At 36.0% G+C, this 24,094-nt stretch overlaps 1 protein-coding gene across 1 annotated transcript in view; it reads left to right on the top strand.

The window, feature by feature from the left end:
* CBL (Cbl proto-oncogene) overlaps positions 1-24,094 on the top strand; it is an 81,825-nt gene that overhangs the window by 31,268 nt on the left and 26,463 nt on the right. Inside the window, exon 3 of the mRNA XM_007456276.1 lies at positions 22,341-22,487. Within this exon, the coding sequence (XP_007456338.1) occupies positions 22,341-22,487 (147 nt within the window). The remainder of the gene's footprint in view (positions 1-22,340; positions 22,488-24,094) is intronic.

The following is a 24,094-nucleotide window of genomic DNA, read 5'->3' as shown; positions in this document are numbered from 1 at the left end:
GGGCCCAGCAGCTCCTCGGCACGCGGGATCGTCCCGGACCGGGGCACGAACCCACGTCCCCCGCATCGGCAGGCAGACTCCCAACCACTGCGCCACCAGGGAAGCCCTCAACCAAATTATTTTTTAAACGAAGAAAAAGATGTGATACCTCTTAGGTGGCAGCTTGGATTCACAAGGACAATCCTGGAAAACTTCCCATTTCTTGTAGTAACATGATTGGTAGATTCAGTTGAGTTCAGTGAACCTAGTCAAAGTCCTAAGTTCCCAGCTTAAGAGGCTAGAAAACTGGGCTAAAATGGAGAACGTGAGGTTTCATGATGGTGAAGAAGTCACATTTAGTTCTCAAAACCATCCTGTACAACTCTAATATGACAGTGCTTGCAGACCAGCCAATCATAAGTTACTGTGGTTTGTTAATATGTGATAATAAGATCTTAAGAAATTCTAATGTAGGGGTTGGCTGAATGAGTGCCTAAAGTACTGTTTGTTTGCTTTAAATCAAATACCTACTTTGCTGTGTAGAGCATTTGTTAATTAATACAGTTTTCTCCTCAAGCTTTTTGGTTTCAGGACCCCTGTACACTCTGTAAATCACTGAGGACCTCAACTTTCATGTATGTGGGTTATATCTATCAATATTTACTATATTCAGTATTAAAACCGAGAAATTGAAAACTATTTAAAATAACTATTAACATTTAATAATAACAGTAACAAGCCCATTACATGTTGACATAAAAACATTTTTTTAAACGTGAAGACATTTTAATGGAAAAAAATATTTTTCAATTCTTTTTTTTTTTTCCTTTTGGCCACGCCGCACAGCTTGCAGGATCTTAGCTGCCCGAGGAGGGATTGAACCTGGGCCACGGCAGTGAAAGCCTGGAATCCTAACCAGTAGACCACTAGGGAACTCCCTGGAAAATATTAAAAAAAATAAGTAGTTTTACATTTTTGCAAATCTCTTAAAACCGCCTCAGTGAACATTTTATACCTTGTTACATTAACATTCATTGGTCTGTCTTGCATTTGGAATGAATCTTTTACCCATGCACGATTTTGTAGCATCATACCTTGGTCGCTTGGAAAATATTGGTTCACTAGGTTATGTAGATTTTCAAGTGTTGACACATCATTCTACAATCACATTCATTAATCAAATATCATTAGAAAAGTTTTATTTGGAAACTGTTAAGCTCATAGTGGAGGATAGGCTTTTTTTTTTTTTTAATTCTAATTTTTGCTTAAAAGCTTGAGTTTTATCATTGACAACAAAAACTATCAGTTGTTTTCCTTGAGGTGACAGGTCACTTTGTTTATTTTGGAGAAACTGCCTGCCAAATACTCGAGTATGAGTAACCATACTTTGTCTATTAGTCATTCTTTTAAGTAGAATGGTATTCCATGCCATGTATGAAAATCCCACAGCTAACATTGTACTCAATGGTGAAAGACTGAAAGCTTTCCACCTAACATAAGAAATAAGACAAGGGTGTCTGCTCTCACCACTTCTAATCAACATAGGTTCTATTCAACATATGAGGTTCTAGCCAGGGCGATTAGGCAAGAAAAAGAAGTAAAAAGCACCCACAAGGAAAAGGAAGAAGTAAAACTATCTCTATTTGTACATGACATGATCTTATTTGTAGAAAATCCTAAGGAATCCACTAAAAAAACCACCACTACTAGAACCAATAGTTGAGTTCTGCAAAGTTGCAGGATACAAGATCAAATGCAAAACTTTACAAAACTCAATTGTATTCTTTCTACACACTAGCGGTGAACAATCCAAAAATGAAATTAAGAAAACAATTCCATTTATAATAGCATCAAAGAGAATAAAATATTTAGGAATAAATTTAACCAAAGAGGCTAAAGACTTGTACACTGAAAACAATAAAATGCTGCTGAAAGAAGTTAAAAAAGAACCAAATAAATGGAAACATATTCCATGTCATAGATTGGGGAGATTTAGTATTGTTAAGATGGCAGTACTCCCCACATTGATCTAGAGGTCCAGTGCAATTCCTATTAGAATTCTAGCTGCCCTTTTAGTAGAAATTGACAGGCTAATCTTAAAATTCATTAAGAATCTCGGTGGGACTTCCCTGGTGGCACAGTGGTTAAGAATCCGCCTGCCAATGCAGGGGACATGGGTTCGATCCCTGGTCCAGGAAGATCCCACATGCTGTGGAGCAACTAAGCCCATGTGCCGCAACTACTGAGCCTATGTGCCACAACTACTGAAGCCCGCGCGCCTAGAGCCTGTGCTCCACAACAAGAGAAGCCACTGCAATGAGAAGCCCATGCACTGCAACGAAGAGTAGCCCCCACTTGCTGCAACTAGAGAAAGGCTGCACGTAGCAACAAAGACCCAGTGCAGCCAAAAAAAAAATCTCAAGGGACCTCAAAACAAAACAAAACAATTTAGAAAAATGACAGAATTGGAAGACTCACACTTCCTGATTTCAAAGCTTTACTACAAAGCTACAGTAATCAAGATGGTGTGGTGCTGGCATAAGGACAGACATACAGACCAATGGAATAAAATAGCCCAGAAATACACCGTCACACATATGGTCAATTAATTTTCAACAGGGATGCCAAGTCTTGTCAACAAATTGTGCTGGGAAAACTGGATAACCACAATCAAAAGGATGAAGTTGGACTTTTACCTTATATACAAAAATTAAGTTTAAGTGATCAAAGACCTAAATTTAAGAGCTAAATAAAAACCCTTAGAAAATCTTCATGATCTTGGATTGGGCAATGATTTCTTGAGTTATGACACCAAAAGCATAGACAATAAAAGAAAAAATCGATCAGTTGAACTTCATCAAAATTTAAAACTTTATCCATCAAAGGACACTAACAAGAGAGTGAAAAGACAACCCACAAATTGGGAGAAAGTTTTTGCAGAACGTGTATTTGGTAAGGGATTTTAATCCAGAGTATGTAAAGAACTCTAACAACTCAACAGAAGAACACACACACACAAAAACCCAATTCAAAAATGAGCAGAAGATTTGAATAGACACTTCTCCCAAGAAGTTATACAGTTGGCCAATAAGTGCATGAAATGAAGCTCAATGTCATTAGGGAAATGCAAATCAAAACCACGTGATACCACTTCACACCCATTAGAATGTCTTATGAAAAAAAGGGAAACTGACAAAAGTTGGCGAAGAGACATTGGAACCCTCATCTTTTGCTAGTGGAGATGTAAAATAGTGCAACCACTGTTTAAAAAGTTTAGTTGTTCCTCAAAAAGTTGAAAATGGAATTACCATATGATCCAGTGATTCTTCTAGGTATTTACCCCCAAAGAATCAAAAGTAGGGACTTGAACAGATATTTGTACACCCGTGTTCATAGCATCATTTTATGGTAGCCAAGAGGTAGGTACAACCCAAGTGTCCCTCAGTAGATGAATGGACAAGCAATACGTGATGTATACATACAATGGAATATTATCCAGCTATAAAAAGAAATGAAGTTCTGATATATGCTACAACGTGGCTGAACCTTAAAAGCATTGTGCTAAGTGAAATAAATCAGACACAAAGAGACAAATATTGTATGATTACACTTATATGAGGTATCTAGGCAAATTCATAGAGATAGAAAGTTAGAAATGAGGTTACCAGGAGGCTGGGTTGAGAGAGAGTAGGTAGTTACTGCTAACATTTCTGTTTGGAATGATGAAAAATTCTGGACATGGATAGATGTGATGATTATACAACGTGTGGATGTACTTAATGCTACTGAATTGTACACTAAAAAATGGTTTAAGTGCTTTACAAAAAAAGGTGCTCCACCAAAAGAGCGACTGCTTCAACTATTTAAACGTTGCACATGTAAATCAACTGTGCTCCAATAAAAAAATTTTTTTTAAAACGACAAGAAAAAGACATTGTACAAATGCGTTTCCTGAGGACAACTGTTATTACAACAGGAGTGCTTTTCATGTACTTCTTATTTTGTCACACACAATGTTTTTAAAAATGTCCTCAATATTCAAAATTTAATAAAATTAATGGTCTTTCCTGCTTCATCAAGGACATTCTTAAGTGCAACTAGCATTTTATTTTTGTTTTTACTGCAAGTCATGATGAAGAGTACAGTGCCTACATGGACAGTTCAGTGCTCCTGCCTTGATTCAGCTAAGGCACCAGCAGACTCAACCCAACTTTGTGCCTTCAATGCAAGTATCAGCACAGTGGAAAAGATGAATCGTGTGGTGTCTTAATATTATTATGGAAATAATTTTAACATTGCAGACCCTCTGAAAGGGTCTCAAGGACTCCTAGGGATTGCATAACACACTTACGCAACTGCTATATTGATGTCCACATTTCGAAATGCTATAGCCATTTTTGAAAGTGATTAATGCTGCTGTCATTTTGGTACTGTTCCTTCTAATCTCTTAAAGAGTAGACTTGTTATACTGTTTCAATACTGCTTTATAATTCTGGCACAAGACAGGCTAATCTTACCCCTTTTTATGTTTGAACCATTGTACATTTCAAGGGAACAGAATATCAAGGCTGGTAAATAGATTTGAATAATTGCTGGTCCTGTGGATAGGTTGTAGCTGCTTAGTTTGTTGTCTTGAGGGGTTCAGTGGATAAAGTTTCCTGGGTGGAATAGAAATGTCTTCCTTGGACTTGGGAAAGAGATATGACAATGTCATAACCTGCTCTTTGTACTATTTTAATCTAAAATTTATAGTTTCAGAAAATTTTTATCTTATAATTTCTTCAGAAAAAAATTCTTTTGTTCCCTTCCTTCTACTCTCCTTCAGGGGACTCCATTTATATATATATTTGGCCACTTGATATTGTCCCACAGGCCACTGGTGCTCTGCTCACTTTTTTCCCAGTGTTTTATTTTGGGTAGTTTCTATCACTGTGTTTTTGAGTCAGTTAATCTTTTCTTCTGCAGTAGTTAATCTGCTGCGAGTCCCTTCCATTTTAGTTTTCATTTCTAGAAGTTGGATTTAGATCTTTTTTATGTTTTCCATGTCTTAACATGTAGAAGAGTTTCTCTACCTTTTCGTATAAATAGAATATAGTTATAATAACTTTTGATATCCTTGTCTGTCAATTCTGTCATCTGTGTCACTCATGGATTTAATTCTATTGATTTGTTTTTATCCTCACTAAGTCATATTTTCTTGCTTCATTGCATGTGTGCTAATTTTTGATTGGATGCTAGACATTGTTAATTTTACTGTGGTAGGTGCTGGATACCTTGTATTCTTATAAATATTCTTGAGCTGTGTTCTGGGATACAGCTGAATAGTTTGATCCTTTTAAACTTTGTTAGGCAAGGCCAGAATAGCTTTTGTTATTTTTAATTAACCTTTTTTTTAATTGAAGTATAATTTTGTAATACAATGTCATGTTATTTTCAGGTGTACAGCAGTAATTCTCTCTCTCTATATGTATGTGTGTATATATATTCTTTATCAGATTCTTTTCCATTGTAGATATTGAATACAGTTCCCTGTGCTATACAGCAGGTCCTTGTTTATTTTATATATAACGGTGTGTATATGTTAATCCCAAACTTCTAATTTATCTTCCCCCGCCCCTTATCCCCTTTGGTAACCATGAGTTTTTTTTTTGTATGTCTGTGAGTCTATTTCTGTTTTGTAAATAAGTTCATTTGTATCATTTTTTTAGATTCTACATATAAGTGATATCATATGGTATTTGTCTTTCTCTGTCTTACTTCATTTAGTATGATAATCTCTAGGTCCATCATGTTGCTGCAAATGGCATTATTTCATTCTTTTTTATGGCTGAGTAATATTCCATTATGTGTGTATATGTATGTGTATACACACGCACACACACACACACCCCACATCTGCTTTATCCATACATCTGTTGATGGACGTTTAGGTTGCTTTCATGTCTTGGCTATTGCGAATAGTGCTGCTGTGAACATTAGGGTGCATGTATCTTTTCAGATTAGAGTTTTCTCTGGATATATGAATAGCTTTTAATCTAGCCACATGCTAGATTCTACCCGTGCTCTACCCATCTACAGATTTCCACCCACCTCCTTCACCTTTATGAGAACTGGGGAGTGTTTGCTGTACTCCTTTCAGGTGGTTCTTTCCCTGTGTTCATCAGTGCTCAGCTGTAGATCTCCTAAGCTTCCTCTCTCTATGCAGCTCTCTCCTCTCTTGTATTCTGTACTGAGGACTCCAACTGACGTGGTTTCCCCAGACTCACAATTCTGTCTCCTCAACTCAAGAGACTATCAGGCTCTGCCTGAGTTCCCCCTCCCAGTTCTGAGGCCTAGAAACTCCAGGCAGTAAGTTCAGTCAGTCATAGAGTTCACTTCCATTTGTTTCCCCTCTTTTAGGGATCACAGTCCTCTGCTGCATGATATCTACTGTCTGGAAACCATTATTTCATATGTTTTGTCCAATTTTTCAGTTCTTTCAAGGAGGGTAAATCCAGTCCCTGCAGTTCCCTCTTGGCTGAAAGCAGGAGTCTCGGTCTAAAATTTAATTTGGGATTTTTGCAAATTCAGATGCCATTAATATTACGTGCTTGCTGTATGCCTGAAAAGTTCAAATGTGGTCTAGTCTTTACTCGCTCCCTACCTCGCCACACATATTAATTGGGCACTCTCTCTTTTATGTTGAACAAAATGAACATGGCCTTTGCCTTTATGTATTTTACACTTTATAAATGTGGAAACTGAGGCTCGGAGAGTTAGAATATGTTACCCAAGTACATACAGGTAGTAAGTGCCAGGGCCTTTTTTTTTTTTAAGCTAATCTCCCACATGTTTATTACCAATTACTTTGGTTTTCTTTGTTTGAATGTAAAGGAATGATGATTGTGTAGTTCGTTTCACATTGCAGAAATGATCCCATGGAGGCCATATTTCAAGTAGTATATGAAATGGTAAACTACATAAACTGGGGAAGTTAAAACATTTTAATAGGCATGTCATATGAACACAAAAAATATCAATACTGTGATTTACTACAGCATTAGGTATTCACATAGCAAGAGAATTTCACTCAAAATATTTCTAATAGAGCATAGGCTTGATTATGCAGATAAAGAGAGAGAGAGAATGTACCCTCCCCTGCCTCCCCTCAAAGCATCAGTGATGACTTTTATAAAACCAGAGCAGTATAGAGAAGTAGGCAGTGAATGTCAAGTAGAATGTGCAAAAGCCTTTTCTAATCACGTTGCTCTAATAGTGCCAACCGAGACTTGCTCTAAAACCATAATACTTGTGAAGTCTACAACTGCATTTAAATTAGAACATCTTAAAGAACAAGCTCAAAAGCTGGCTACAAGAATTTTCTTTTTTTTTGCCTGGCTGTAGTAGACAAAGCAGCAAATGCTTGCTAGAGGTACCTAGTAGTGTGAAAATGTTAGAAGCATTATGAACTTGAATCCTGGCAATGTATTTTTTTTTACTTACTGTGTATTGAACCTGGAATATATATTATCTTCGGAAAGCTTAAATCCTATGTATTAAATTTGTTAAAGAAATGGAATAAAAAAAGTTCGTTAACATTTTTCTTTCCTCTTTGTTTAAACCCTCCCCCCACTCCTTTACATGCAAAACACTCATCCTGCTTAGTGTCTAATAAAATATATCTAAATGATTTAAGTATTCAGAGTTAATATTTCTTAACTTGTTTCATTCTTATTCTTACGGTATTTTTCTTATATTATTTACATTTAAAATAATTAGTTGAATGTTTTATTTTCCCTGTAATGTTGAACCAGATTATAGTGATCCTTTTTCTTCTATTCTTCTGTTCTAACTTCAAAGAGCATGATTAAAAAGCCACTTAAGAAAGGAAATCTTTCATCATTATTGCTGTTAACAGCGAGCTTGAGCTAAGTTCTCTTGACATGAACTTTTGTGAAGGGCTCTTTAGGCCTGTATATGACTGAATATTATCTATTTTATTTTTTATCACTGGATTAAGGTTTTATAGACTAGGTGAGTGATTAAGATACTGCCTAATTGCACAGTTTCTCAGTGTGACTTTCACTTAGTGGCACACACACAGGTCAGTAAACATGTAGTATGGCGCAGTGAGGTTAAAGCAGTCGTTGTGTTAGATGCTAAGTGTGTGAGGTGGATCCGCCAGATGGACTCCTCTGCCATTTACTATCTCAGTATATGACCTTAGACAAGTTATTTCTCTTTGCCTCAGATATCTCATTAAAAGTGCTTTCGTAGGATTGTTGTGAGTATTATAATGAATAAGTTAATGTTTAGAAAGCACCTAGAATAATGCCTGGTTCACAAAAAGCAGGACCAAAGTATTTGATTTTTTTAAAAAAATTAGAGTTATACACTTATTGAAAAATTATGGGAGGGAGCAAATTGTTAAGAAAAATGTATACACTTCAAAATAGTTGAAGTAATAAATTTTATGTCCTGTATATTTTATCATAATTTTTAAAAAAGAAATGTCATGGTTCACAGGCTACTGAAGTTTTCTTTATGCAAGTATTCATTCAGCAAGTATTTTTGAGATCTTGCTCTCAGTACATTGCAGGTGAACATCAGGCTTGAATTCATAGGTGGAAGGATGATCCTGTATAGAGACGCCATATTCTCTTGGTGTCCTGTGGAGAGGAGTGTTTGAGTTGAGCACAGTTGGCTGTATCATGAGACTGGGCTCCAGGAAAGGGACTCAACCTACCCCAGTATACCCCTGCACTCTCTCTTTTTATGGGGGTCAGTGTGATAAGTGAGGTAAAAAGTGTGAGTCTTGGGTGCCACCTATTTACAGGAGTTGCTAAGAACCAGCTGTCTGGTAACTAGAGACTGCAGAGGTCCCTTGGGAAGATGTTAGGAGGAGCCCCTGGTCCTAGTTAGCTCGTTGCCAAGCAATCCAGAAAGAACAAGATGACTGACCAGTCAGGAGTCAAATGCAGTAATCCAGGTAGGATGATGGTGGTTTGGACTAAGGCGGCAACTGAACTATAGTGGAAATAAAGTCATTGGCTCTATGAATTAATCATATATATATATTGCATATGAATAGCTTATTCCTCTGTTTGCTAAGTAGTTTTATTATATGGGTGTACCACAATTTGTTTATCTGTTCACCTGTTGGATGTACATTTTAGTTGTGTCCAGTTTTTGGCTATTATAAATACAGCTAATAGGAACATTCATGTCCAAATCTTTGTGTGGGCATATATTTTAATTTCTTTGGGGCAGATATCTAGGGTGATATATAATGCTTCACTGGATTCTATTTAATAATTGTTTAGGATTTTTCCATCTATTCTGGTAAGTGAAATTAGCATATAGTTTTTTTCTCATGGTCTTTGATTATGGAAGTAATCAAAATGAAGAGTTCTCTTTCTGTATTTTTGAACAGCTTGTAGAAATAAGAGTTAGCTTTTATGGGGAACGTATAGCAAAAATTCTTCCGTAATACCATCATGGTCTAATATGCATGCTTGTACACACATGTGTATATGACTGTGTCTATGTGTGAGAGTAGGGAATGGATTTTGATACCTGCTCTATTTAATAGTTTTTGGTTTACTCAGGGTTTGGAATAGTCCATTTCCCCTAAATAAGTTTAAGTATGGTGCTTGCCATATAGTAAGCATTCAATGTTTATGAAATAAATTAGTGAAAATTACTGGAATAGAGTTCATTGTATTCTGTTATTAAATTACCATTTATGTTTTTAGTTATGTCTCTAATTTTGTTAGATTTAAAGTTTGTGCATTCTGAAGATTTTTACAAATTCGTCATGAGAGGTTTAGTTTGGAACTTGTATGAAGCTTTTAAATTTCTTGTATTCAAGTCAAGACACATTTATGATTTTTCTCCATTTTTTGTATATTCTTACGCTTTATTTTCCCCCATTCATGAATATACCTCTGCTCCTTTGACAATAATTGAAATTTTATCACGAGTTTTACTTTACTGAGTTTAGTAAACACAGTAAATGTTGTTTACTTTTGCACAGTGCCTCTAATACTTAAGTTACATATAAGTTTTCCTGCTGGGAAGTATGATAAATACCGCTGAGTAGGTGTTGGAAGCCCTTAGCATTTGAGAATCTTTGAAGAAGTGTTAAGAAACTCAATGCGTTTTCATCAACTCAGTGTGTTTCATCTGCATAGAAGATACAGAGAAACAAAGATTGGGTCTCAAAGAGTGGCATTAATGCTGCCTCATGTGAGAACAACTAAAAAAATTAGCACCATATTCTTATAAAGGTGAATATGGCACACTTAGAACATTGATTGCCCAGTGTTTCCAAATATTTTTCACATGGTTTTGTTTTTGTTTTAAATAAGAGAAGCCTGCCACTCCTGTCCTTTTCTGACTCCATCACACTACCTACCCCCCTGCTCCCAAAGGGAGAAATTCCAAATCTTTTCAAACCTGTACTTCAATTTCTTTTCAAGTTTCTTTTTTCTTGGCCACACAGCGTGGCATGCGGGATCTTAGTTCCCTGACCAGGGGTCGAACCTGTGCCCCCTGCATTGGGAGAGTGGAATCTTAACCACTGGACCGCCAGGGAAGTCCCTCTTCTTAATTTTTAAAATTTTATTGAGATATAATTGGCTTACAGCATTATTTAAGGTTAAGGTGTGCAACATGTTGATTTGGTAAAAATTCTATTTCATTTTGATTATCCTGTGTGAGGGAATTAGCAGACAGACAGGTCATTCCCAACAGTGTCAACAGTCTTATACATGATTTCACAAATCTGTTTCCCTACTTGCTCCTCTTTCCCAAGCTGCCTGCTAGACATGCCATATTAATATCTTTCAGACATCTCACACTCGGCATGTCTGAACATTGAATGTATCCTCTTCATTAGCAAACCAACTTCCTCTTCTGAGTTCCCTCAGTTAATATTATGTAGTGGTGACAGGTGTGAGTTACTGAGATTGAGTCTTGGATTAATTTCTTTCAGTTGAGGTTTGTTAATCTATAAAGTGAGGATAATAGCAGAATCAATCTTAGAGGATTGTGAATGAAAATTAATTAAATAATAAAAGATATAAAATGCCTGACACATAATAAGTCCTTTAAATGTATTAGCTTTATTAATATATATATATTTTTAAGACCCTACTCTCAGCTGCTCAGGCTCAGTTTCAGGGTCATCATCTCCTCTCTTCTACTCAGTCAACTCATCTTCTTGGTTTTATTTCTGCAGTATCTCTCAAATCTGTCTTATTTTACTGCCCGTGTTTGGGCTCCCATTACCTTTCTACTGCAGTACCATCCTGATCGAGCTTGCTGCTTTTGTCGTGTCCTCACTGTTTCATCTTTCATACTGCTTGCTGTCATTTATGGCCTTGAAACAGATTCGATGTCACTCCCCAGTTCCAAACCCTTAATGACTTCCTGCTGCGTTTGTAATATCTCTCACCCCGGTAGTTAAATCTCTACATTTTGAGTCCTGCCTGTGTTATTCAGTTTTATCCTATGCTACCATGATTCTACATTCTAGCCATGTCTGTTTATTTTCGAGTCCCTGAACTTTCTTCTACTGAGCCTTTGCTTTGGTCATTCCCTTGGCTTAGAATCCCTTTCCCTTCCATATTGTCTGTTGAAATCCCATCTATAAAATCCAAGAAGCCTCCTGAATTATACTAGTTTTAATTAGCGCTTCTCCTACCCATGCTCTTGTGACTCTTTGTTTTTATCGGTACTTCACTCTTGCACTCACCAAAGTCTGCCTAAATGTGAGTCTGCTTTGATAACTAGTCAGGGCCAGGAACACCTGCTTTCCTGTGTTATCTGACGTTGTCTTTATTTATAGCTTTTTAATAAAAGTATGTTGAATTTGATAAAAATACTACTAATTAAATACTAACTAAATAAGTAAAATGCTGATACCAGAGTTTTACAGAGACATAGAATCTTGAACTTGAGGATTATTTTTCATGGAAAATATATTGAAGAAAATGGCAGTGATGAAGATTTTTCTGGTATTGATGCCTCCAAACAGAGGAGATGCAGATAGATATAGAAAATTTCATTATCTTTCCCAAGTTTTGAGAATAACAAAGTTTAGTAGCTACTCTGTGTTTGTTCAGAGAAACAGTATATTTAAATGGAAATGGATGTCTGATATGTCATATACTCAGGAGTTAAATAATTAATGATAATTAGATATACTTTCTATACACTTGATTAGATTTTATTAGAGCTGTCTCTTGCTCAGCATATAATTTTCTTTGTCTGTCTATGTATCTATATACTTTTAAGTTTATTTTTTAAGTTCACAGGATAAAACTTCTGAAAAGTGCTTGGTGGTTTTTGTCATTTGTTGCGGGGAGGGTATGAGAAGTTTTGGAGATTTCTGTATTATGTTACTGATGTGCTTGTATGTTCTTTAAGGAACTGGTATAGAGAAATAGTAATCATGTTCTCAGGGTTAATATGCTTTTAGCTGCAGACAGATGCTCCAGTGTATGTAACTTAACATAGCTGTCTTTTGGGTTGAGTAGATTCAAAGGTTGTTTTGAAATATAGAGAAGTCTGATTATATTCTTGAACTCTTTAGGAAATAATGATGATAGTACCATAAGTTAATGTAACTTAGTGAACATTTGCTGAATGTTCACAATGAGTTTTAAGCTATTTTTGTTTTTTTCCAACCACACTAAAACCAAAGGTATTAACTTATAAATATTATGTCTCTATGGTGTGTGCTTTAATGAGAATGTATCACATTAATCATTTAAAAATACTGACTTGGGTGTAAGTGATCTGTTTTACATGAGTTAGGAAAGAAGGAATATATCTGTGAAAAAATAAATCTTTTCCAGTAGTGACTACAGTGGAGAAGCATGGCAAATACTTACTGCCTTAACCAGGTGGTCAAGGTTAACATCACTAGTGATGTCACGTGGACTTCATGTACCCTCCAATATGATGTGTTGAGATAGGCACTTCACTTCTGTGATACTGTGTCCATAAACTCATAACCCCAGTCAGAGCATGAGAAAAACATCGGCTTTACATGTTGAGACACGTTCTACAAAATACCTAACCCCCAGTACTCCTCAAAACTATTAAAGTCATGAAAAACAAGGAAAGACTAAGAAGCTATTACAGACCAGGGGAGACTAAGGAGATGTGACGAATAAATATAATATAGTATCCTAGACTGGATCCCAGGACAGTTAAGGACGTTAATGGAAAAAACTGGTGAAACCTGAATAAAGTCTAGGGTTTAGTTAATAGCACTGTACTGATGTTGGTTTCTTAGTTTTGGCAAATGTACGACAGTAATATATTAAGGGAAACCAGAGCTGAATGAGGGGTATATGGGAATGCTTTGTACTATCTTTGCAACTTTCCTGTAAATCTAAAATTCCAAAATAAAAAGTTTATTTAAAAAATAAGTAATATTTTTCAAGTCTATAAATGTATTGAATGTCTCTTAAGTGCAAGGCAGTGTGCTCGCCACTGCAGGGCATAGAGTGTGTAAGGTACCTTCACTGCCCCTGCCCTTAAGGAGTTGTCATCCAGCTGGGGAATAGGACAACTGATACAAAGTAGAACATGATGAAGCCAGTACAGAGTGTGAGCAAGATGCTGTGGGGGTGTGGGTGTGGGGTGTCTGAGTTTGAAAGTAGACATTGAACGAAGACCGGGAATCCTTCCCCGCCCGCCCCCCCTGCCCCTAGCGTCCACACCAAGAAGATAGCATTTAAAATGAATTTTGAATGGGCAGGACTTAGGTAACCATAGTCATTGGAAAGGAAATACGTATCATACCAGCACGCCTGGGCTCTTGAATCACAGACCTGCTCTGCCACTTATTTGCTCTGTGACCTTGGGCAGGTTATTTGATGTCACTAAGTCTTTGTTTCTCCTTGTAAAATAGGATTAGTAATTTCTATTTCAAAGCATTATTATGAGAATTAAATGAGGTATACATGTAGCTTAACAAAGTATCTGATACACAGTAAGCTCTTAATGTTAACTATTAGAGAAGGAGAGGATGTATATTACTGATGTAACACCATCACTGAAGGCCTGGGGCCTGGAAAGTATAGAATGTTTTGGGAAATACTGAGTAGTATATGTCTAGAAAGGTGAATCAGGACCATATTGTGAGTGCTTTGACTTACAAGCAGAGCAACTTGAACTTTTTTTGTGGTTATTGGGAAGTCATTGAGGATTTTGGTGTAGAAGGATTAAGGAGATTGAGTCTGTGTTTTAAGATTAATCTGATAGAAGTACGAGGGGCATGTTGGAGATTCTCATGTGGGCTGCTGCCTTCCCTTGTATCTGGTGAATTAGATTAGTGTTTCTTTAGGTTTAAAATTCTATGAAACAGCTCAAAATGCTCTGAATGATAATGTTGTAATCTGTTACCATGTAACTTGGGGGTCTCAGAAGCAGGACCATTAGTATATTATCAGATATACTTAATATGTTTAGTGAAAAAGGCCACTGATATTTTTAGATATATTGGCTTAGAATTTTTTTGAATAGGTGGTGCTTTTTGCCTCGACACCCCTCTTTTTTATTTTTAGCAGCTTAAGCAGATAAGAGTTAAACAGCACTTCATTGACTTCCTGTGAAGCTTTGTTGAAAGAAGTTCCGTTGTATCTATTTTTAAAGCTGATTACTGTGAGCAGAGGATGCTGCTATTGAGTTATAAATGTCGTCTCAGTATGTTCTCACTCAGCACTCTTTGGATGACACTAGTGTTTGCATGTAAGGTTTTGGAGTTTAATGAATAGAAAAAGCAGCACAGTTATCACTGAAATAGTACCAGTAAATGAAATACTTAAAAGTATTGATCACTTCACTAGTGAGCAGTATAATTATTTATCATCATTTATGTAGGTTTTATAGCCCACACCATGGCTGAATGGCAAAGAGTGAGTTATATTGTGACCTCATTTGGGAAATATTTTACAGCTCCAAAATGGTATTGTAGAACGTTGTGCGGTTTGTCAATCACTGTATTGTGTTAATCATTCTGAAATTTACCTGCTGGGAAGTACAGGATCATTGGGTCTACAGATACTATTAAAATAGATTATTGGGGTTTTCCCCCAATGTTTTATTATAAAATTTTTTTTAATTATACAAGTCAAACAGAAATTGGAAGAATTTTATAATAATTATATGCATATTAACTAAATTATTGTTTTCAAAAGGAAAGCTCCACTTTCTTCTCTTTTTAAAAATCAAAAAGACTTCTGAGTCTTTGAACCATTTTCACATGTGATAGTATTTTCATATAGCTGAGATGATTTGTGATGTTTCCATGTTATTTCTTCAGAAATGATAAAATTCTTTGAGTAAAATGATTCACTACAGATTCTGGAATTTAGCCAGATCCCTAGTGTTACGAGTAGATAACATTATTTTAATTTATCCCCATATATGGTTCATACAATTAACTGTTCATTTAAATTCCATAAGATATAAGTTTATTTAAATTCTTTGCAGGCAGAAATAAAATATACTTTTAAAAATTATTATTTCTTGACATAATTTCTAGTCTGTCACATAAGGATAAAGTGCTAGCTTTCTTTCTCTCATGTCTTCTTCAATCTTATGAAATTAAACTGCTGAAGTTAAGGTTTCTTTTCCAGTTTCAAATCAGTGACATAGCATAAATTTATACATTTTTATAAATGGAAAGATATCTTTAAGAGTAATTGGTTCCAGCTTCCTAACATTACATTGGAATCAGTGGAGGCCCAGAGAGATTAAATAACGTCACAGGACACAATAAATTAATGCTAGATCAGGAAATACATTTTAGATTTCTAGTTGTCTTGACTATTATTATATATATTTTCAGGTACTCCTTTGTAGAAAGGATAAACAGAGCATGCTTGTCAGTTATAGAATTTATCTCTGACTGTCAAAATGGAGTTTCAGAAAAAGTAACCATAACTGAGAATATCTTTATGAATACATTGGACTGACTGTTTTGTAAGTCATCATTTAATATTCTTCTAGAAGAGCTCAACCTCTCTCTCTTTTTTTAAATAAATTTATTTATTTATTTTTGGCTGCATTGGTCTTCGTTGCTGCACGCAGGCTTTCTCTACTTGTGGCGATCAGGGGCTGCTCTTCGTGGGGTGTGCAGGCTTCTCATTGCAGTGGCTTCTCTTGTTGCCGAGCACGGGCTGTAAGGCGTGCAGGCTTCAGTAGTTGTGGCACATGGGCTCAGTAGTTGTGGCTTGCGGGCTCTAGAGCACAAGCTCAGTAATTGTGGCGCACGGGTGTAGTTGTGGCGCACAGGCTTAGTTGCTCCACTGCAGGTGGGATCTTCCCGGACCAGGGCTTGAACCCGTGTCCCCTGCATTGGCAGGCGGATTCTTAACCACTGCGCCACGAGGGAAGTCCAAGAAGATCTGTCTCTTAATATTCACTTCTCAACAGTCTTTTTCTTCTTGAAACTTTTATTGTACTTCTAAGTGATGGAACATTCTCACTAAAACAAAAAAGAATGGTACTACTCTCCATACTTGTCTTAAACATTAATAAATACATTTTAATATAGAGGGTTAATATATCTCCCCATACTATGTTCTTTTTTCCATTTCCTCTTTCTCTGCAAGGTACTTTGTGGCCAAGAGTTACAAGGCAGCTTGTTTTTCAGTATTTTGTGTAATAGAAAATGCATTGGTTGGCATCATTTGAGGAGTTTTCTGTTTATCTCATATTCGTATAAAGGCTACTTTCCCACACTGTCTTGCTTGCTGTATAGAAATGGTGATTGTGGTTTCTATCAGGTTGTATTTATCTTTCTACTTTTGAAGCTGAAACAGAAGCTATAATTGTGCATTTAATTTTTATATACTTAAATATTAGTGACATATAAATCTTAGTCCCTTACTGGCTGAAATTATGCACAAGAAAATGTATACCATTACTTTAGGCCTGAGGTACAAAGGTACATTGGCTTTTAGAGTAGGACCTGAGGTAGGGGGAAAAGAACTCACAGCAGTCTTGAACCTTTTTAAAAATTGACACTGCATACTGAATCAGCATTTGATTATGGGGAAGTTGTGAGAGGACAAGAGAAGGGGAAGATGGAAGCTATAGAGTAGAATTTGCAGTTACTTAGATGTAAATGGTTAGCGTGAAAGATAGTAAAAATTACCTTCCTCAGATACTGAGTTAAAGAAAAGCTTGTATTGATCCTACTTGCTGCTACTCAAAGAAAGAAAAGTTTTGTCTTCAGGGCATTTACAAAAAATAGAACAGTTGTGTTTCTTTGTGGATATTTGGAGAGATGTTAGAACATATTGTATGAATTGAAGTAACTGCTGACAGAGTTTTGAAATGTATTGCTTACTTTTAATAAGCCCAAATATCTATCATGCCTCATTGTTCTAAGTTTACATGTTTAGACAGATTTTGCTGATTAAATTCTGCCCTATACACTGTAGACACTGAGCCATAAGCCTAAGGCCTTAAAATGTTATTGAAACAGAATTTAAACTTGGACCACTTTCAAAATACCCTGACCCATGGCCTTTTGTAGATTCTTTTTTTTCGTTTTAAGAAGTGTGATGCCTACAGTCCACATCTCTGGTGGTTTTAAGAAATGTAAGCTGGCTTTTTGGGGGATGCATTCTTGAGTATGAAAGTGTCTTAAATTGATTTTCAGTAACTATTTCAGTCAGCACTTCAAAATGCTCTTAGGCACCTGGTGCCATTACATCTTTGCGGTCAATAACTTTCACCTTTTTGTGGCTTACTTCACAAATTAAAACATTTTGTCCATTATATTTTGGTATGTATATTTTATCTCTGATCTAGCATAGTACTGGATACCTGGTAGATTCTCAGGGGAAAATTATTTAGAGTCAAAGATGCTGACATGGCCCAGTCATCCAAAGACTCGCTTCCTGCCTTCTCTTCAGAATTGGTTTAAAAATCAACAATAAGAGAGGTTCCTAAGACCACCCCCTCTAAAACGGCAATCTTAACATGCCTCTCTTCTCATACCCTCCTTTGTTTTTCTTCAAAGCCTTTTTCTCCTACTACCTGATACTCTACCATGGGAATGTGAATGCTATAAAACCAGGAATTTTGTTTTGTTGCATTGTTGTATCCATCCCTAGTGCCTAGCACACAGTATGCAGTCAGATGTTTTCTAAAGGTATAATAAAGGTTAGAAATTATGCCAGATGCCAAAGGGATATAAATATATATATGAGAAATGAATTCATCCCTCATGTACACAAATAACTGTAGTACAAGATGGGTTCAGATGACATAAGAGAACTTCAGTGAAAATACTGGGGGTATTTTAGAGGTTTATTACTTCTAGCTGGCTTCTTAGGAAATGACAGTTAAGCTGGGTCTTTTGTAGACTAAGGAACAAATAAGCGGTGGTTCAGAGGTGCAAAAGTGAATAAGGGTAGTATGTATAAGAAGAGGTAAAATGTTCAGTTTGAGTAGAATATACTAGTGAAATTAGTTATAAAGGTAGGTTAGACCCAGGTTAGTGGAAAGTCTAAAAATCAAAGTTGAGTTTGAATTTTGTCCCACTGGTACTGTAGAAATTGTTTTTCCCCCCTCCTTGAAAGGCAGTTATATGTGGTATGATTGAACGTGCACAGGAATAGACTGAAGACGGAAGTTTGAATTATGGAGTAGGTAGGCGCAGGTAGCAAGGAGTGCATATTAGAATAATAATACAAATTCAAAGGTAGGATTGACAACAAATGATTAGCAAATTGACAAGTCAGATATGGAGAATAAAGAAAATGGAGGCAGCTAAGATGACTGACTCTAAGGTTCTGAACTTGTGGGAAGTAAGATGGTGTTGTCATTAAATGCAGAAAATAGAGAACGTGAAGAAAGAGCAGGTTTGAGAAAGAAAGTTAGTTTATTTATTTTTCAGAAGTATAAAGATTTATTTAATTACAATTAACAAGTTTGTTTTTCTTTTTTTTAATTGAAGTATAGTTGATTTACAGTATTTCAGGTGTACAGCAAAGTGATTCAGTTGTATATATGTATTCTTTTTCATATTCTTTTCTATTATAGGTTATTACAAGATATTGAATATAGTTCCCTGTGCTATACAGTAGGTCCTTGTTGTTTATCAATTTTGTACGTAGTAGTGTGTATCTGATAATCCCAAATTCCCAAAATCTGTTATTACCGCCCCCCCGCAATCCCCAAGGAAGATTAGTTTAATTTTGAATGTGTTGCTTTGTGGTGCTAGCATTTGAATGGAGAAATGCAGTAGGCAGTTGGAAAGCTACTAAGGCCTAAGATTTGGGAATCTTTTGCAAAGCAGTTTTTGAAGCCTTGAGATTGCAAAGGAAGAGTCAAGAGGGAAAGAAGGGAAAATGATGGAGAACAAATTCTTGGGAAATAGTTACGTTAGGAGAATAGAAAGAATAGCCAAAGGAAGAACAAAAGCAAGTAGGAGAACCAAGAGAGGATGACATTGGAGAAGCTAAGGAAAGACATTTTCAGGAAGAAGTAAGATTCAAACCTGTTTCTTGCAGAAAGAGTTCTGTTGTAACCTTGGGAGTATGATATATGTATTGTGTGGGCCAAAAGGTTCGTTCAGTTTTTTCCATAAGATGGCTCTAGTAGCACTTGGTTGTCTTTAACTTCATTCAAAACAATTTTGTTAGATTGTATGTGACAGCTGTCATATCAGTGTGCATTTAAAAAAGACTTATCAGAATTGGTGAATTTTTGTGTAGTCATTTTAATATTGAAGGTGGAAGAAAAAAAGCAACATTTTCAGCATATTATGCTTTATTATTTCAAGAAAGGTAAAAACGCAACTGAAATGCACAAAAGATTTGTGCAGTGTGTGGAGAAGGTGCTGTGACTGATCGAACGTGTCAAAAGTGGTTTGTGAAGTTTCATGCTGGAGATTTCTCGCTGGATGATGCGCTACGGTCGGGTAGACCAGTTGAAGTTGATAGTGATCAAATCGAGACATTAATTGAGAACAATCAACGTTATACCACACTGGAGATAGCCGACATACTCAAAATATCCAAATCAAGCGTTGAAAATCATTTGCACTAGCTTGGTTATGTGAATTGCTTTGATGTTTGGGTTCCAAATAAGTTAAGCGAAAAAAACCTTCTTGACCATATTTCCGCATGCGATTCTCTACTGAAACATTCCATTTTTAAAACAAATTGCGACGGGCGATGAAAAGTGGATACTGTACAATAGTGTGGAATGGAAGAGATTGTGGGGCAAGCGAAATGAACCTCCACCAACCACACCAAAGGCCGGTCTTCATCCAAAGAAGGTGATGTTGTGTATATGGCGGGATTGGAAGGGAGTCCTCTATTATGAGCTCCTTCTGGAAAACCAAACGATTAATTCCAACAAGTACTGCTCCCAATTAGACCAACTGAAAGCGGCACTCGACAAAAAGCGTCCAGAATCAGTCAACAGAAAGCACATAGTCTTCCATCAGGATAACGCAAGACCGCATGTTTCTTTGATGACCAGGCAAAAACTGTTACAGCTTGGCTGGGAAGTTCTGATTCATCCGCCATATTCACCAGACATTGCACCTTCGGATTTCCATGTATTTCGGTCTTTACAAAATTCTCTTAATGGAAAAAATTTCAATTCCCTGAAAGACTGTAAAAGGCACCTAGAACAGTTCTTTGCTCAAAAAGATAAAAAGTTTTGGGAAGATGGAATTATGAAGTTGCCTGAAAAATGGCAGAAGGTAGTGGAACAAAAGGGTGAATACATTGTTCAATAAAGTTCTTGGTGAAAATGAAAAATGTGTCTTTTATTTTTCCTTAAAAAACCGAAGGTACTTTTTGGCCCACCCAGTATTTTCTCTGATACACGTTTTTCTGCTATACTGTTTAGCGTAGCTCTTTACACATAGTAGGTTCTCAACAGCTTAGCATATCTTAAGGGAATAATGGACTCTCTCCTGCTTATCTTTAAAGATTAACATTTGGCAAAATGTTATATAAATATTGAGTGCAGTCTGGTGTCCTGCAGAAGTCTTTGGGAAGTCATTGGGACTAATTTGTGCTTTGCAGATTTTCTATCATGTTATCTGTGATATATTCTCGATAGTTTCTATTTTTGTTTCCTCTTTGGTAAAATAGTAGAAGTCCTAACCAGCAATAATTGAAGGCTCTCAAAGTACCAGGAGGAAAACAGTTAATGGAGTTTAGGGATTGGATAAGTGCTTGTATTTTTTATCTTACTTGAGCTATTTAGCATATGAATTATTTTAGACTGTCTTCAAAGAATATTAATTTTATCACTTTTGTAGGTGCTTTCAGAAATAGGAAACTAGAAAGAATATAACTTGATACAAGTGCAGGAAGACAAATATCAAAAAACTGAAGCTGATTTGTTGAAAAGCTGATTAGAAATTAGAAATTAGAAAGATTTCAGCAGTGTTTTGCAGAAAAGTTAGGGCTATAGAGACTTAGTGCAGCATTTTATCCAGGAAAGACAAAGATTGGACTAGTGGTGACCCTCCAGTATAGCATTAAAAGAGAAAAATCTATCTGTACTAAAGAGAATTTTTAGGCAATAAAATTGATCATGAACTGACTTGAAATTTCATAGTCCACTTGTATGACAAAAATCGACTTTTTAAAAAATTAATTTTATCTTTGGCTGTGTTGGGTCTTCATTGCTGCGCACGCGGGCTTTCTCTAGTTGGGGTGAGCAGGGGCTACTCTTCATTGTGGTGCATGGGCTTCTCATTGCGGTGGCTTCTCTTTGTTGCAGAGCGCGGGCTCTAGGTGCGTGGGCTTCAGTAGTTGTGGCATGTAGGCTCAGTAGTTGTGGCACATGGGCTTAGTTGCTCCGTGGCATGTGGGATCTTCCCAGACCAGGGCTCGAACCCGTGTCCCCCTGCATTGGCAGGTGGATTCTTAACCACTGCGCCACCAGGGAAGCCTTTATTTTTAATTTAGATGAGTTATGGTAATTTAAACATCCAGATTAGTTCATGCAAAGCAGGAAATAATATATTTTGCTTTCCTAACATTTCTTTTGTGAGTGAATGGTTATAGCAGTGTACAACTTCTTACACTTATTTGTTGAGTCCTCTTTACCTGTCATCCTAAAAAAGTAAGTTTGTTCATGTAAGTTTATGCTCAGTTATTAGATCTGATTAATGTAAGATTAAAAGTCTTAAAATAGATTACTGTTAAATTTTTCTTATTTACCATAAAACATTGAACAGAGGGAAAGGAGTAGACCTAGTGAATGCAGCAGTCTTTCTTGCATTATAAATTACACACCTGGTGTAGTGAATTCAGCACATTTAAAATAAAAATAATTTTATATGTTCATTTAATCATTGCACTTCTGATCGTTTGTAGGCGAAACCTAACCAAACTGTCCCTGATCTTCAGCCACATGCTGGCAGAACTAAAAGGAATCTTTCCAAGTGGACTCTTTCAAGGAGACACATTTCGGATTACTAAAGCAGATGCTGCAGAATTTTGGAGGAAAGCTTTTGGGGAAAAGTAAGACTCAAAATAATGAATTTGAACTATGAAGAACTGAAGCTTGTGTTTTGGGTTTTTGTTTAGTTTTTTATTGATGGAATATTTAAAACATGGGAAACAGAAAAGTAATATGTGTGTACCTACTTCCCAACCTTTTTTGCTCTGATTATTTTTTTTAAAAGAAATAAACCATTGCAGTTCTGTTGAAACCCACGCTCTTTGATTGAATGCTCTTCTCTTTCTTTACTCATCCATTATGCTGTTAATGGACATTTACATTTCAAACTATTTGCTATTGCAAAACAGTGCTTCAGAAAGCAAAATTGTATTTGTCTTCATATGCAAGAGTTTCTCAATAGTTACATACCTAGAAGTGGAATTGCTGAGTCAGGGGGTTTCACATCTTCTGCTTTGCCAAATATTGCCTAATTGTTTTCCACAGTGGTTGTACCAGTTTATATTCCTATAAGTAGTGTACACGTGTTCCAGTAGCTCTGCAATTTGACTAACACTGATGATATGAATTGGTATCATATTTTGCTTTATATTCCTAAATGACAAGGGAGCTTGAGCACCTTTTCACGTTTGTCACCAATCAAGATTCTTATTCTCGCCTTCCTATTCCTATTCCTGACTTGTCCATTTTCCTATTGAGTTGTTTGTCTTTTTCCTGTTGTAAGATACTAACTCTTTGTTAGTCACTTACATTATTTTCTCCTAGTCTACGGCTTGTCTTTCCACTTTGTTATATTGTCTTTTTGATATTCAGAAGTCTTACATTATACAGACAGATTTATGAGACAAGTTTATGTTTCTAAGTATTAATATAAATGTTCTTGAATATCCTCTGAAATTTTGGTTCAAAGAACTGAAAAGGTAGAAAACAATAAAATTTTTCAGTTGAATATACAGATCCTAATTTAAATCTCTCTTTAAATGCTTTCTTTCTTTTTAATTGAAATATAGTTGACGCACACTATTAAGTTAGTTTCAGGTATATACTACATATTGATTTGAAGTTTGTTAAACGCTTGATTTATTTTAAAAAAATCATGTTTAAACATTAAATATAGAATAATTAGTGATTTTTAAAAACTTAGTTGAAGAGAATGGGAATGAGTTTAACTTTGTTCCTTTAACTTAAAACTAGCTACATTAGAAAAGAGTTTGAAACACCACTTGTTCTCTTACTTTCAGGCAGGTGAATACATAAACTTTTCAAAGGCAATGAGATTTTATTTTATTTTTTAAGATCTTGAGAAATAGAAATCCCACAATATCTTTTGCTAGCCATATCTGGGGTTTTATCATTCTTATGTTAAATAATTTCTTCTTCATCTCTATCAGAACTCTGTTCTTCCTGTACCTTAAGCCTGTATTCCTCTAGTGAAGTCCTTGATACTGTGGGTTCCTCAAAAGAACACAGAGTGTTTTATGTGCTTTTAAAAAGTTAAACACAAGCTTTCAGTTACTAAAGATCTGGACACAGGTTACATCTGTTATACAAAAAGGATAATCTTATCTCTCTTTCCAATGCTTTTCTAATAGAACAAATGTCTGAAGAAAGATGAGAAAGGGAATGAACTTGTAGCATTCTGCCGAAGAAAAGTAAAAAAAGACGTCTC

The sequence above is a fragment of the Lipotes vexillifer genome, unplaced genomic scaffold (assembly GCF_000442215.2).
Source record: "Lipotes vexillifer unplaced genomic scaffold, Lipotes_vexillifer_v1.1 scaffold753, whole genome shotgun sequence".
Lineage (NCBI taxonomy): Eukaryota > Metazoa > Chordata > Mammalia > Artiodactyla > Lipotidae > Lipotes > Lipotes vexillifer.
Note: the sequence above shows the minus strand (reverse complement) of the source record. Positions and strands in the feature narration are given on the sequence as shown.